This window comes from Euphorbia lathyris, chromosome 3, assembly GCF_963576675.1.
Source record: "Euphorbia lathyris chromosome 3, ddEupLath1.1, whole genome shotgun sequence".
Lineage (NCBI taxonomy): Eukaryota > Viridiplantae > Streptophyta > Magnoliopsida > Malpighiales > Euphorbiaceae > Euphorbia > Euphorbia lathyris.
Window position 1 is genome coordinate 15,889,627 of NC_088912.1, and position 15,252 is coordinate 15,904,878.

A 15,252-nucleotide genomic window follows, 5' to 3' on the forward strand; every position below is an offset into this window, starting at 1 on the left:
AGATGGAAATGAATTTGAGTATGACCATGAAGAAGAGGAGTTAGTAGAGGAGATTGATGAAGAGGATGTTGAAACACCTTTCCACATGATTTTGATTTGACAAAATTATTTAAGTAATGCTAAAAATATTCTAACACATTAAATTTATAATGCTTTGATTTATTGACACTAATGTGTTTGTTCAATGTTGAGTTTAATTGTGTATAAGACATTGAGATTAAAAAGCCCAAAGGCCCATAAAGTGGAAGTCAAGCCCAAGTCAACACATCAACATCATTCGGCTTATAAGTTCAAAACGAACCCGTATCAACTAAAACGATGACTCAGTAAGAGAAGGATCGAGAAGCCTTCGTGGCAAAAGCTTCAGGGAGAAGCTGCTGAGTTGGACGACAAAGCAGTCTGGACAGCGGCAGGCAATGTTCAACTTCTAAACAAAGTATTTCTACTTTGGGAAAAGTTCAGAAGGCGCAGAAAGCTGTCTCATGGACTTTTCCTTAAATGGCAAAACATTCTGCCGAAGACTGACGAAGACAGAAGATGCAAGAATCCTATTGGCCAACGACGCTGAGCACGCCCAGAGTGACAACGATAGGAAGCCGTTTCCCTCCAACGGTTATTTTGAAATTCGAAATGACCAGGTGCCTCAAAGTGTCACTATATAAAGGCCATCCATTTGCTTCAATCAATACAGAACTTCAAGTTGTCGAAATACTGACCAAATCTATACTCGAAGATTCTGTGAGAAAAGCAAAGCAAATACCTTACACCAATTTCCATATTATTGTGTAAAAGTCTAGAGTGATTTCCAATCATCTAAAGTGTCTTAGCAATTGTTGTTTAGGACAATCTCATTATCATTTCTAGAAGAATAGAAAGGAGAGGCTGAGTACTCGGTTATAGTACTCAGCGGTAGAATAGGAGTGAGTAGATGTATAGAGGAAGGTACTCTTGTTATACTTAGCTTCTATTTGTAAAAGGTTTCGTGCTCTACCTGTAAAGAGCTCAGTAGTGAATTCAAAAAGCTCGGAACGTGTTCCGGGGACAGGACGTAGGCGGAGAGGCCGAACCTGGATAAATCCGCTGAGTAATATCTTTCTAACCTTTTAACTCCTTTTATAAGTATTGCTTGCTTGAAAACTGACTAAGTAAAGAAGTCACGCTGAGTTGTGTGCATTGAGTATCTGAGTTCAGGAATAGACTTGAGTGCTATCTCTTGACTCAAGGAAAGAAACTGACTTAGTCATCAGTTGACTAAGCTAGCGTCTTAAATTCACTCAGCGCGCTATGTAACCCTTTTCATAAGGAAAAGAAGTCAGCCTTAACGGATAAAATTTTAAATAGTTCCTATCCCCCCCTTGGAACTATACTTGTCACGTTAAAAGGGACCAACAGAGGAGAACCAATCCGAGAATGAGCTAGTAAGAAATGAGGGATGTGATTATTGTAAAGGCGAATTCGAGGATGAGGTTGAAGAGAGAGAGCACGCTTCCGAAGATAAGATATGTGAGGATGGTGAACTTTGTCATAGTGCATATGAGTTTGATTATGATGAAGATGGTAGAGTTTACCATGAGGAGGATGAACGTCGACGCATTGAGTGGAACCAATATGGGGCCGCTTATGAGGAAGGCGAAGATAGAGTCTACTATGATGAGAATGGGCGTCGACATGTTGAGTGGGATCGACATGGGGCTCCGTATGAAGATGATGAGTGTAGATTCTATTATGATGATGAGTTGGAGGATGTTGAATGGAACTACAACGAAGATATCCATGTGTATGATGGAAGTAGGTTCCATCATGATGATTAGCTGGAAAATGTAGAGGGGAACCGAAACGAAGGAGCTTATGATGAGTTTTGAAGGTCGGTTCTGAGATGACTATGAGTCGAAAAATGTAGAGTGGGACCGAAATGAAGATGCTTATGATAAGGAAGAACATCGGTTCCAAGATGAGGAAGAGTCGGGAAGTGTTGAGTATGAATACACCTATGAAGTTGATGATGATGGCAATGATCACAATGTGTATTTGGTGACTAGGGTGCCAATGCCTAGTGAAGAGGAGCCTAGTCAACGTCATCGATTATTTAGAACTCGATGCTTAGTTCTTGGGAAGAAGTGTGAGATGGTGATCGACGGAGGAAGCCAAGTGAATATCATTAGTCGGTCCGCCATGAGCAAGTTTGGGTTGGTTCCCGAGCCACATCCTAGACCTTACCGCCTTAGTTGGGTCAACGAGGTGGAAAAGCTTCAAGTTACTCATTGGTGTAAAGTTCCTTTCACTATTGGAGCTTTTGGGGATGAAGCTATGTGTGATGTTGTAGAGATGGGTGCTTGTGATGTGCTACTTGGTAGGCCATGGCAATTTGATTGTGATGCCTCACATGCGGGGAGAAGCAACACCTACACCATACGCAAAGGCGGAATCCGATATGTCCTTACACCTTTGAAGAGTTCTCCTAGTAAGAAAACGGAGGCCATTTTGGAAGATTGTCCAACTCGGGAGTTGAATGTGAATGGGTGCATGGGTGGAACGGGTGAGACATTGAGTCATCTTGATTTGGATTCCATGGCTGAGATAGCTAGCCACTCTCCTAATGAAGTCAAATCCCAAGAGGGGAATGAAGTTGAGAAAGGGGAGAGCCAAGTTGGAAGTGAGGAAGTAGAGCCGATGTTCAAGGGTGACAAGCACGTGTCTTTTAATGAGCCACCTATAGGGCTTCCTAAAGGGCTGCCACCTTTGAGAAAGCTACCACGAGGCATAGCATGGGATCCGGGAGATCGGGCACCTAGCTCTACAAATGGTGTGTTGAGCTTTAGAGGGGAGGATGAAGGTTGCTCCATGATGTCTATTGATAGCACCGGGACACCTATCACATACCACATGCAAAAGAATCAAGTCCCTTACGTGGTAAAATCTGAACTTATTCTTTTGTACTTTGTTGAGATATTTGTGTTAGAGTCTTGGATGTGTATGTTGAGGGAGAACCTTCCCTATGATGAGCCCATGAGAGGGGATATTGTTGTGAGAAATGTGAGCTTTATGTTGAGGGAGAACCTTCCCTATGATGGAACCATGAAGGGTGATCTTGTTGGGGGCTTTGGTGTTTGTTCATTGAGGGGGAATGACTTCCCGGGGAACATAGAAAAGATGGAAGGAAGTCAAGACTTGGTAAACTCGGAACTCATTATTTTGCGCTTTATTGCTATGTATGTGTGGGGGTGTATGTGGTGCTTGTTGAGGAAGCAACAACCCTATGTGGAGTCAATGAGAAGCAAGCTTGTGAAGAAGAGAGTGGGGTTTATGAAGTCTTTGGTGAATGGGAAGAGCCGCCCGAGAGATGTTGAAGAGATTGACGGAATTCAAGGCTTGGAGAACAATGGCCAAGTTAGTAAAGTGGCAAGTCTTGAAGTTCCGGGATTGTTAACCCGAGGTGAGGGAGGAGCTACTATGTGTGCGCTTGGGTTCACTATGATATGGGTTGACAAATGTCGCCGGGATATTCCGTTTGATGTGGGCCATGGGCAAGGAGAGATTGAGCATTGTAGCCGAGTTAGTGGAATGAGTGATAGCCAAGTCCGGGCATATTCAAGTCAAAATCATGTTTGGGTTGTGAGGAGTACTCAAGGGATCGCTCCAATTTGGGTTGATATATGGCGCCGGGACATGTCACTTGAGGTTGGCTATGAGCGAGTGGGGATTGAGCCTAGAATCCAGGTTGATGGCGTGAGGTACATTGAGGTCCGGGCATATTCGACTCAAGATCATGTTGGGGTTTTGGAGAATATCTATGAGATTGATTCTAATTGGGTTGATACGTGTCGGCGGGGCATTCAATTCGAGATAGGCCAAGAGCGGAAGAAGATTGTGTTGATTCCTCAAGTTCGTGATGGGGAGATCAAGAGGGTCCATGGGTGGTCCGTGCAACCAAATGAGGGACGTTGGAAGATCACCCAAGCAGTTATGGGGAAGTGGTTTGACAAGCTTCGCCAAGACATACCATTCGATGTTGGTAGAGCATCCGAGATTGGTGGAGATTGGGAGATGAGTACCGTGGAAAATGAAGTCCGGGGTGAGGCACTTGTGGAGATATGGGGAAAAGCTCGTGAGGAAAGGGTGAGCCCGACAATATGTGGAGTGGACTTCTTGAATTCATCTCGAACAACACTTTGGTTCGGTTTGAGGGCTTGGGTACATTCACAACGAACACATCTCATCAATATATGGCAAGAAACTTGGGGTCAAGTTCTTTTTAAGAGAGAGTGTATGATGCGGGGCATCTTTTCCTAGGATCGAGTCCGGACGAGGGAAGTTGGAGAAAGACCCAAGCACGAGCAACAAGCGAGTAAGGAGGCCAAAACAGTGCCACACAACATAATGAACAGATCAGACACGCTCCGCGTGGATAAAAGTACGCTCCACGTGAAGGAAGGTGATCCGGAGAAGAGCTCAACAGCCAAAGTATGTCCCGCGTACTTTTGGGCACGTCCCGCGTATAATAGATACTGATCCAGAGACGGGTTCATCAGCCAAAGTACGTCCCGCGTACTTTTGGGCACGTCCCGCGTACTTTTGGGCACGTCTCGAGTACTTTCACTTTTTCAGGAACTTGTGCCTTACTCCAGCTTCCTTGTTATTTATACATTTGGTCCCTCAGCTCCTTTTCCACTTTCAAACCAACCCCCTCCACTTACCTTTACCCCATTTACCCCTTATCTTTATGCTTTAATTAATTATGTAATCTACCCTTTATGTAATTAGACAATTAGAGTTTTTGAGATGATATAAATTCATCTCTTTCTTGTAATTGTTTTTCAACTTTTATCAATCAAATATAATTCTTCTTCAAGAAGCTTTGTTAAGGTTTTCACCTTCAACAATGGGGGATCTTTGATTTCCTATGGATGTAGTCCATGAATTGGGATCCACTCCTTCTACTTTAGCTAGAGAAGTTGTTAATCTTTGTTAGTTTACGATTAAAACTAACACGTCACTATTTCAGATAAAACCGATCTGTATCATAGACCTTATAATTTATTTTCCAAAATAGGGAAGCTAAACACTGTGTTACTTAAAAATGTAAAGATTAATAAATTATTTACCTATATGCTAACTAGGAAAAATGTGACAAGATGCTTAAGATATAAATTATAGTGTTCTCTGTTTTCCAAAGAACACGTAATGATATATTGGTTGTAACGGATTTTAAAATTTCTTACATATTGTTTAAATATATTTATTTTGGGACTATAACAGAATATAATAAAATGAATTATATTTTTTTATTTTGTATTTCATGTTTGTTTGAAATCGATTGTTGTTCTGTATTCTTACTTAATCTGTTTTGAAGTTTCAGAAACAATGGAGAAAGTGAGAATGGAAACGGATTCGGTTTTAACGTGAATCATAACACAAACACTCCAATATCTACTCGTTTGATAGTATGGGTAAAAACTTTTCTCAGTCACATTGAAGGCCCTGAAAAGTTCACAGGTGTAAATTTCAAAACGTGGCAATAGAAAATGTTGTTTTATTTAACTATGCTTAACTTGGCCAAATGCTTAAAGGATGATCCTATTGTAATAAGAGAGGATGAGGTAGATATTGCTACTAATGCAATGGAAGAGTGGAGGCATTCTGACTTCCTATATCGTAATTATATTTTGCACCGTTTGACTGATGAACTATGAGAATCTCTAGACCATAAATAAAAATCAGAGGATGTTGGGGCTAAGAAATTATTAATTGGGTAATTCTTGAATTATAATATGGTAGATTCTAAAAAAGTTGTAAGTCAAGTGCAAGATTTACAACTAATTATTAATGAAATTAATGTCAAACGTATGTCAATTTCAGAATCATCCAAGTGGCAGCAATAATAGAAAAATTTCTACCTGGATGGAAGTATTTCAAAAATTACCTTAAGCATAAGCAAAAGGAAATGAGAGTTGCGAAACTTATTGTCTGACTTGGAATTGAGGATGACAATAGAGGCACAAAGAAGAAATTCTCCAATGCAGCTAGTCAGTCTATGGTTAGGGCCAATATGGTGGAGGCTAATAAAAACTCCTAGAAAGGCAAAAGCAAGAAGTAGAAAAGGCAAAGGCAAAGGCAAAAAGTAGAAATTGGGTTGCAAAGGTGTCATATTCAAGAATACTAAACTCAACGGGAAATGCTACGATTGTGATAAAATGGGACACATGTCATCTAATTGCAGGCTGCCGAGAAAAGGTTACGCCAAATAAAGCAAACATTATGGAAACAATTGCACAAGATGTATCTGATATTGATACGTGTGTTGTGGTCTCGGAGGTCCAAATGGTTAATTTGAACCCAAAGGAATGGTGGCTGGATACTGGTGCCAGACATCATGTTTGTTCTGCCAATGAGTCTTTTGTTAAACTGGCTCCTCAGACTGGAGAGAAGCTCTTTATGGGCAATTCTGCTACCTCTAAGATTAAGGAGACCGGAAATGTGATTCTAAAGATGACTTCTAGGAAGGAAGTGAAGCTACAGAATGTCTTGTGTGTGTCAGACATTCAGAAGAACATGGTTTGTGGAAGCCTCCTTAGTGCACACTGCTTCCGAAAAGAGAATACGCCAATCGGTGTTACATGAGCCTCTACCAGGCGACAAGCAACACAGGTCCTATGAGAGGAGCCCCGAAACTAGGTGTAGGGGGCCCCGTAAATATAAGATCAATCAAATGTAGAGAGTTAATCCAGTTAGCAAACAAACAACACCAGTCGATGACATTGCATGAGCCACCAAATTTCTTTTCCGTGGATTTAATGAAATTAAAATCTCTGAACAGAATCCAAGGACCGAAAATTGAATTACTCAGCTCACAAAAACTATCCATAAACTGATTCTTAAACTGAAATTGAGGCCTGACATATGAAACCGTAGTTTGAAACGAGAGCCCGATAAGCGTACCCGCCAAACTAGAATTTCGAGTACAAATCTTCGTATATGGATTGAACTTTTATTGAAAAAAGAGTGAGTTAAAGAGTGTTTGAGTAATTTCAAAGTGATTAATTGGATCAAAATTCAAAGATTATGGAAAAAGCTATGTTATTGCTTTAGCTAATTAAAAAATCTGCACAAATCTTATGAATTGACAAAAGATAATGTAACCAAATACTAATAGACAAAAATGATTAAATCTAATTAGTGAGAGAAATGTTAATAACCATGAAAATCAACGAAAGAATCTTTAAATGTCCTAATATTATGATATAATTCATGATAGTAACCTCTCAACTTTCTCGTCTTGATTTGTGAAAAAAATTCCAAACAAAACCAATTAATTTCTGTCTTCATAGTACTAAAAGCATCTTCAAAAAAAAAAAAAAATGAATTCAAAATTCAAATATATATATATATATATATATTTGAGAAAATGGGTAATTATTTCATTAATAGAAAAAATAATACATTTCGACATAAGTAATATCATAATATCGGGAAACACACTCCACCCATAATAAATTTCAAAGTTTTTTTCATGAATAAAAACTTTATGTGATGGTAAATAAAACTCTTCTGCATTTTCATGAATAAAAACATGTTAACACTCATATAGAAAGAGAGACCACGACGACCACCTATATAGAAAGAAATACAAGAAAGAATATTTTTCTTTAAATAAAGTAGCAACTATAAGACCTACCATAATAGAAGATTGATAAAAAAAATTATGCAATAAAAAAATAAAGCAATATAAAAATTATTCACTTGAAAGTTGTAAGAAAATCCTAAAATTTTATCGATTGATCTCCTAAACTTTCAAAATGTGCTGATAACTCTCCTCAATTTGCATAAAATTTCTAGATAGTTTCATCGACTTGCGTAAAATATAATCAATTAATCACTCGATTGCAAAAAAGTATGATGGATGCATAAAGTATGTTGCATGCACCTTAAAATGTTATTACACAATTCACAGAATAAATTAAAACATATTAAAAAAGAAGTTCTTACGTATTCAACTGTAAAATTTGTCTCTATGATATTAGAATCTTATACCCGACCTTGGTAATTTTACTTTTCCAACGCGCTTGCAACACACTTCCGTACGTTTTTTTTTGTAACTGAGTAATTAATTAACTACATTTTACGCAAGTTGAGAGGGTAATTCAGACATTTTATACAAGTTGAGATAACTATTATGATATTTTGAAAATTCATGAGCGAATCAAGTTTTTTAGATAATTTCAGTGAGCAAATGATTTATTAAGTATAAATATATAACCCGTTTCTTTGACCTACTATTTGCTGTTACGGTTTGCTGTTTGCTATTGAAAAAAAAAACTGTTTTTTCAAAAAGCAGAAATTTTATATTTTTGTAAAAAACTATTTTTCAAGTGTAAAAGGAAAACAGCAAGGCACTAATTAAATAGTTAAAACTCTCCATTTTGAAGTGAAAATCTAAACAAAAGGAAGAAAATCTTTAATAAGAATTTGAAGAGAAAAGAGACTAAGCCCCCATTGAGGAAATAAAATATATATTTATATAACAAAAGATTCCTTAAAGATACATATGTCATCCATGCATGTATTAGAATTGTTTAAAACTCATATATAACCTTAAAGCACATGGGGTGATATGGATTAAATGAAGCGAAAGATTAAAAAACAAAAAACTCCACTAATAAATTGTTGCAAAAAGCATATTTAAGTTCCCGAACTTTACCTGTTTTAAAGATCAAGTCTCTGATCAATTATTTTTTTACATTGAACCCCGATCATTGATTTTGTTATGGATTTGGCCCTTATTTAACTTTTCTGTCGAGTTTGGACTGCATACATCGTTAGGGCGATTTGGCTTGTTGACATGGACAAATAAAAAAAAAGATTTCTTTGACTAGGAGAGATAAAAATTAAAAATTAAAATGAAATTATATAAATTAATTTTCAGTATATTCTTCCAAACTCGATTTTCTTCTCTCCCATTTTGTGATTTTCAACATTAGAATTGCCAAATCGATCTTCTCATCTCCTAAACTCGACAAAAAGGTTAAATAAAGCCAAAACCATAACAAAATCAATGTTCAGGGGCTCAATGTGGAAAAATAATTGATCAGGGGTTTGATCCTTAAAACAGATATAGTTCAGGGGGCTTAAATATGCTTTTTGCCTAAATTGTTTGAATTTTATGTAATAATCCGGTTCTGATGAGGTGGTGTTAGGATAAAAAGTTCCGAGAGCACTGAACGGTCCTAAATATGGTTATAAAACAAAAATAAACTAAATCCCCTATCAAAAAAAAATAAAAAAAAATCGTGACTAGACTATTAAGTTTTTAATATATGAATTGTCATAACAAAATTCAAATTTCAAACGTTGAAAGAAAGTATCTTTCATTTTTCTCTTTTGTAAAAAATGAAGAAGTTTAGGGTTAAGTGAAGTATCTGGTACCACAGTCTTGATCACATGCACCTTAAGAAGCAAGTAAAATTTGCTCATTCACCGTTAGATCTAGACTTATTAGAATCTTAAAGTGGAGATTCAACCAAGAGTCACATAAAGTCATAAAATTCCAGAAAGACTTATATATTACTCTATTTATAAAGATATCAACGATGTTAGCGATGATCAAACCTCGATAGAAAAAAAAAAACATTATACGAGTTGTTTTCTTATTATTGAATCCATAAAATTAGACCACCAACAACCTTCGTTTACATACATGTATCAAAATCCAAAATTCAAATAAATTGTAGCTAGGTAGCACTAAGCTATTAAGGACCCCATTCATGTGCAAAAGCAAAGGGTATTATATTAAAAGACAAGGTTGATGAGGACAATTTATACTCAGAGCTATAGCATTTAAATTGCTGACTAGTGGGTCTATACCACCATGCAATTTCTTGTACCATTCCCTTATATTCAGCTGCACATTATGTCTCATATGGAACAGACTCCACGGTAATAAAACGACTCTTATATCTTTCCATATGAATTCGATTTCTGTTATCATTATCGAAGTAGTAATATGTAAATGTATTCGTAAACCCTTATGCGGTTTTTATAAGAAATAATAATAAAAGTTAGAGAAAAGTATAAACATAATCCATGTAATTTGGCCGATTTGTAAAAGTAGTTTAAAAGTTTAGGGTTAATTACATGTAGATTTCATTTGGTTTCACCAATTTGTAGATGTGTATCTGTGGTATTTTTTTACAAACGCAATTTAGTGGTTTGCAAAATTTTGCATTTGGATTTATTTTGTCAGAATTTGGCCGATAACGACCTCGAAATGAAAATTTTCGTTAAATGATATTTTAAACAACTTTAATTCTTTATCTTTTTAAGTTTGATGTCATTTAGGTGTTTTTTTTTGTGAATGTTTGGAGTGAGAAAACTTCAAAAATGATGATTTTGAAAAATAATATAGTTCCATCATAAATATGATACTAAACAACTTTTATTCTTGAAAATTTTCATTTTGAGGTCGTTGTCGGCCAAATTTGGCAAAGTAAAAAAATGAAATTTTTTGCAAACCACATAATTGCGCTTGTAAAGAAAAATACCATAGATACTCATCTACAAATCGGCGAAACCATATGACATCTATATGTAATTAACCTAAAAGTTTACAAACAGAAATTCGTGGTTTGTGCTGTTTACAAACTCAAGCATTCTGTCAAAATTATTGTATTGGTTATTTACCTTAAAAAAAGTGATATGGAGCAATTAAAAAGATGGACATTTTATAAATTACTCTATATATATAAATTCTGATTTTGCAAATTAACTAAATTACTAAATATTATTTTATTGAAAAATTATCACACAGATCCTTTTTAACTGCAAACTTCACAAACCACATATTTTTGTTTGTAAATTTGTAAAGCACGCTACTGTTTTGTAAATGGGCCATTATTTTCTACTGTTTCCTAAATCTTATTATAGGGCTTTAACTACCAGCTTAAAATTTTAATTTAACTAGTTTAGTGGTATGATATCAGAACCTCTTATATCAAGTGACTGAAAGTTCGAATCCTGATAACTCCATTTATTGATAGAATTTCAACACATTGTAGGATGGACTAGTGTTGTATATCTTTGAAGCCTAGGAAATGATAAGTATCTATTGCTAATATTAACTATTTGGTTATTCTCTCTTATAATATATTTTTTAAAATAAGTGACTAAACAGTGTGTTAGATAAAAATAGAGAGACTAATAAATTATTTACCCAAATAATAAAAATAAAAGTATCTTAGGCATTAACTATCAACTATCTGAGGTTTGCGGATTCTCGGCTGGAGACAGGGATGTGTCCAGGACGTATTTAATACCCACTGGTTACCAAAAAAACGTCGTAATTTCTATAAAAATTGTGAACGAAATTTTAATATTTTTTAAGTATAAACACTAAAAAATATCAATTAGTACCTATAAATTATAACAAAGCACAACTTTCAATAAATCCTGAATCGGGATTAGACCTCGGCATGGGCCGGGCTGGGCCGGACCTGTCGGGTTTGTGATCAACTCTAATAAGCCCAAACCCACACTAATATAGTCGGGCTCGGGCTCAGGCCTAAAAAAGGAATCCCAAGCCCGCCCGCCCAAGCCCATATCTAAATTAAAAAAAATCAATTAAAATAAAATACTAACTTTTTTTTAATAAAAAATAATAAACATAATAGTTAATAAGTCTTAGAAAACTAATTGTTTTTTTTTGGTAAGAAGGGAAGAAAAAAAACAAACAAACAAAAACCTAACCCGGGATCAGTCTAGGAAGACTGACCCCAATCCTATCCTCAAGAAGAGAAGGTAACAGAAAAGAAGGAGGAACGGAAAGGGTAGAAACACCTAACATCCCCCCATGCCCAGCAGCTGCCAAACGATCCGCCACGCGGTTTTGCTCCCTATAAATATGGGAGAAGGTAAGAGAATCGAAGGCAGGACGAAGCCTCAAGATGGCTTTAATGAGATTCTGACTCTTAAGACAAACAGCCTGTCTATCCGAAATCCTGTTGATAGCCTCCAAATTGTCAGACTCCACCGAAAGTCTTTTAACACCCATGCGAATGGCGAGTTTAATGCCAGACAAGATCCCCCAGAGCTCTGCAGTAAAGGAGGAGCCCGTACCTAAGTTATGGGTAAACCCAGCCAGCCAGGCGCCACCAACATCCCGAAGAACTCCACCAGCAGCAATTCTGCCATTCTTAAGGCAGGAGCCATCCGTATTCAACTTGACAACCCCTTCCCTGGGCTTCCTCCAACCAACTAACTGGACCTCTTTAACCGGGGAGGGGTGAACCAGGGGCTCTCCTTCAAAACTCTTTGTAATAACAGAGAGTTTTTTCGAGAAGTAAAACCGGAGGTCAGGAATAAAGACAGTCTTCTCAGCAAATAACTCTTCATTCCTCCATTTCCACATTTGGTGACAAATAATAGCGAAGAGAATAGCCCCGTGCTCCATACTGGCCAACAAATTTCCATTAACGCCTTCAGAGAACCAGTCAATATCAGAGAACCCCATAAAGGAAGGAAGGATGTGGTGAGGAAGGACCCCTTCCCAAACCTTTCTACTATTCGGGCAATCCCTCAAAGCATGGCACAAGGTTTCCACATGGCCGCTGCATCTGCTACAGGCACCAGATACAGCCAAGTGCCTTCTGTGTCTATCTGCATTCGTGAGGAGCCTGTCTTTGACTCCCAGCCATAGGAAACTCCTAATGCGGTAGGGGACTTTGAGGGTCCAAATGGACTTCCAAATTTCCAAAGGAGGATCAGCCCTATTAGGGGTAAAAGCTTCATAGGCCGATTTGCAAGAATAAGAACCATTATTAGTCAAGGCCCAGCAGTGTCTGTCCTTATCCTCCTCCTGATTACTAATCTTCACACCTCTAATATTAAGGAGGGTCTCCAGGCTAAGAAAGGAGTCGAACTTAGACCAGATCCAGTCTCCCTCCGAGTCCACCACATCAGCAATTCTCCAGGAGAGGAGATCATTCGGCGGAGGGGCGATGCTTAGAAAACTAATTGTAAATTGTAGATACTGATTACTTATTTAATTATCTATAAATTTATATATGTAGGGTTTTTATGGACTCATTTAATTTATATAATTAAATTTATAAATATATAAATATATATATATATATATAACAGGTCGGGTCGGACCGGGCTGGGTATTTACATAGCCCAGATCCGCCCATTTACTAGGCGGGCTTAATCGGGCTTGGGCCAAGTCGGGCCTGACATTAATTTTATGTGTCCAGGTCCGGCTAAATGGGTCTGGGCTCGGGCCGAGCGGGCGGGCTCCTCAGCTCATGGCGAGGTCTAATCGGGATACCCTTAACCTTAACTTCTTGTTAATAATTTTATTTATTTATTTGATAATAACCTGAGATTCTGTGCAAGAAAGGTTTAAATTTTTGGAAACACAAAAAAAGAGGAGGAAAGTGTGAAAGAGCATGGGGTGGGGTGTGTGACAGTGGACAGATAAGACTGTGGAAGTTGACACATGAACAATTATAAGTGTCTCTCTCTTCTCTCTTTGTTTTTGCATATATAAATACACACTCATATTTAGGTTTGCTGAAACATTATATATTATATATATTTAAGGATTCATTCATTGATTCCTGTGTGTTTTTTGAATTAAGAAACACCATGGGAGAATTCAAACATTTGGTGATTGTTAAGTTTAAGGAAGGTTCTCAAGTTGAAGAGATCTTGAAAGGGATGGAGAAACTTGTAGCTGATGTTGATCTTGTCAAGTCCTTTGAATGGTAAATCTTCAATCTTATCTATCAGCTTAAACTTCGAGAATAATCGGGTTTTTTTATATGTTATTAGAAACTCATTAACATCCGGAGAGTCGGGGGGTTGGGGAGGTCTGAGCACTCACTGATTGTGAGAATACATCCGAAATTCTATGGAAACTATGAACATAACTTTAATTTTTTTTTTATGTAAAAACACTAAAAAAAATCAATTTAGCACTAATAAATCACGATAAACACTCCATTTGAGTAAATGCTGGATACGTTACTGACATTTTGCGTCGGTTGGATGCCTTAACTGACGTCAATAAGGCATTATTGGAGTCCGTTGTTACAAACAACGGACTCCAATGACCTTTACCATCGGTTTTGAATTGAAGTTGTCGCTAGTATACCGTCTCTAATCATTTATTCCTCTGTGACTGATGGTAGAGTGAGTGTGTTGTACACTCTTGAAGTCTAAGTTATTCACGCGTGGGTTTATCGGAGATAAATATAAAAAGCTACCTTTGCGGTTTATCTATCACTTTAACATTTTAGGTTAATCAATTTTTTCATATAGTTTATAACATTTTAGATCAAACATTCGAGAGTTCAAATATAACCCGAAAGCTTCTTTATCGTTAGAGTTTCAATACATGGAAGACTCCATTGTTGTGGTGTGTTAAAAATAATTATAAAAAGCTACTCTTAAATCTTACCTATTCATATTATTTTGGTTAATATAGTTCTAACATTATAATTGCATTTATATCATATATAATCATATAATTTATATCTAGATTGCATAACACGATAATGACACGAGAAAGACGTTTTGTTTTGGCAGGGGGCAAGATTTAGAAGGGCCAGAGATGTTGACACAAGGGTTTACACATTCATTCTCAATGACATTTGATAAAAAAGAAGATTACATAGCATTTCAAACTCACCCAAATCATGTTGAATATTCAGCTACATTTTCTGCAGCTATTCTAAATATTGTGGTGCTTACTTTCCCTTCTGTTACTCTTAAGCCCCTACCTCCACCACCACCTGCTACTACTGCTGCTTAATAAGATCTACCTAGCTAGAGAGAGATATAAAAAAGAAGTATGGTATTTTTGTAATTCTCCCTTTATTTGTGTGTATCAACATATTTTATGGAATTTCAACATCACCTAATGTATCAATGTTATGTTTTTCTTGTGATGATAGTTTGTGATGGTAAGGATAATAATAAAAGTTATTATTAAGTTTCATTATCAACTTAAGTTTTGGGATCAATAATTAATTGATATAGTATTTATTAGATAAATTGCCGAAAGTTTAAATCTTGATAATGATATGGATCGGTTTTGTACGAGTTGATTTTAATCTTAAATAAAAATGAGAGATTTTCTAGCTAAACTAGAAGAGTTAATTCCGGATTTCACGGGTTAAATCTGTAGGAAATGAAAATTCTTCATTGTTGAAGATTAGAAACCTTAACAAAGTTTCAAAAAAGAATGACATCTTTTATTGA

General features: G+C 36.6%; 1 protein-coding gene across 1 annotated transcript; it reads left to right on the forward strand.

Moving 5' to 3' along the window:
* The first annotated feature begins 13,547 nt into the window (after positions 1–13,547).
* Positions 13,548–14,989, forward strand: LOC136223361 (stress-response A/B barrel domain-containing protein At5g22580). The gene is made up of 2 exons (XM_066011312.1): positions 13,548–13,754; positions 14,578–14,989. Exons 1-2 carry the CDS (start codon positions 13,636–13,638, stop codon positions 14,801–14,803), a joined length of 345 nt encoding a protein of 114 aa, XP_065867384.1. The 5' UTR covers positions 13,548–13,635; the 3' UTR covers positions 14,804–14,989.
* The last annotated feature ends 263 nt before the right edge of the window (positions 14,990–15,252 follow it).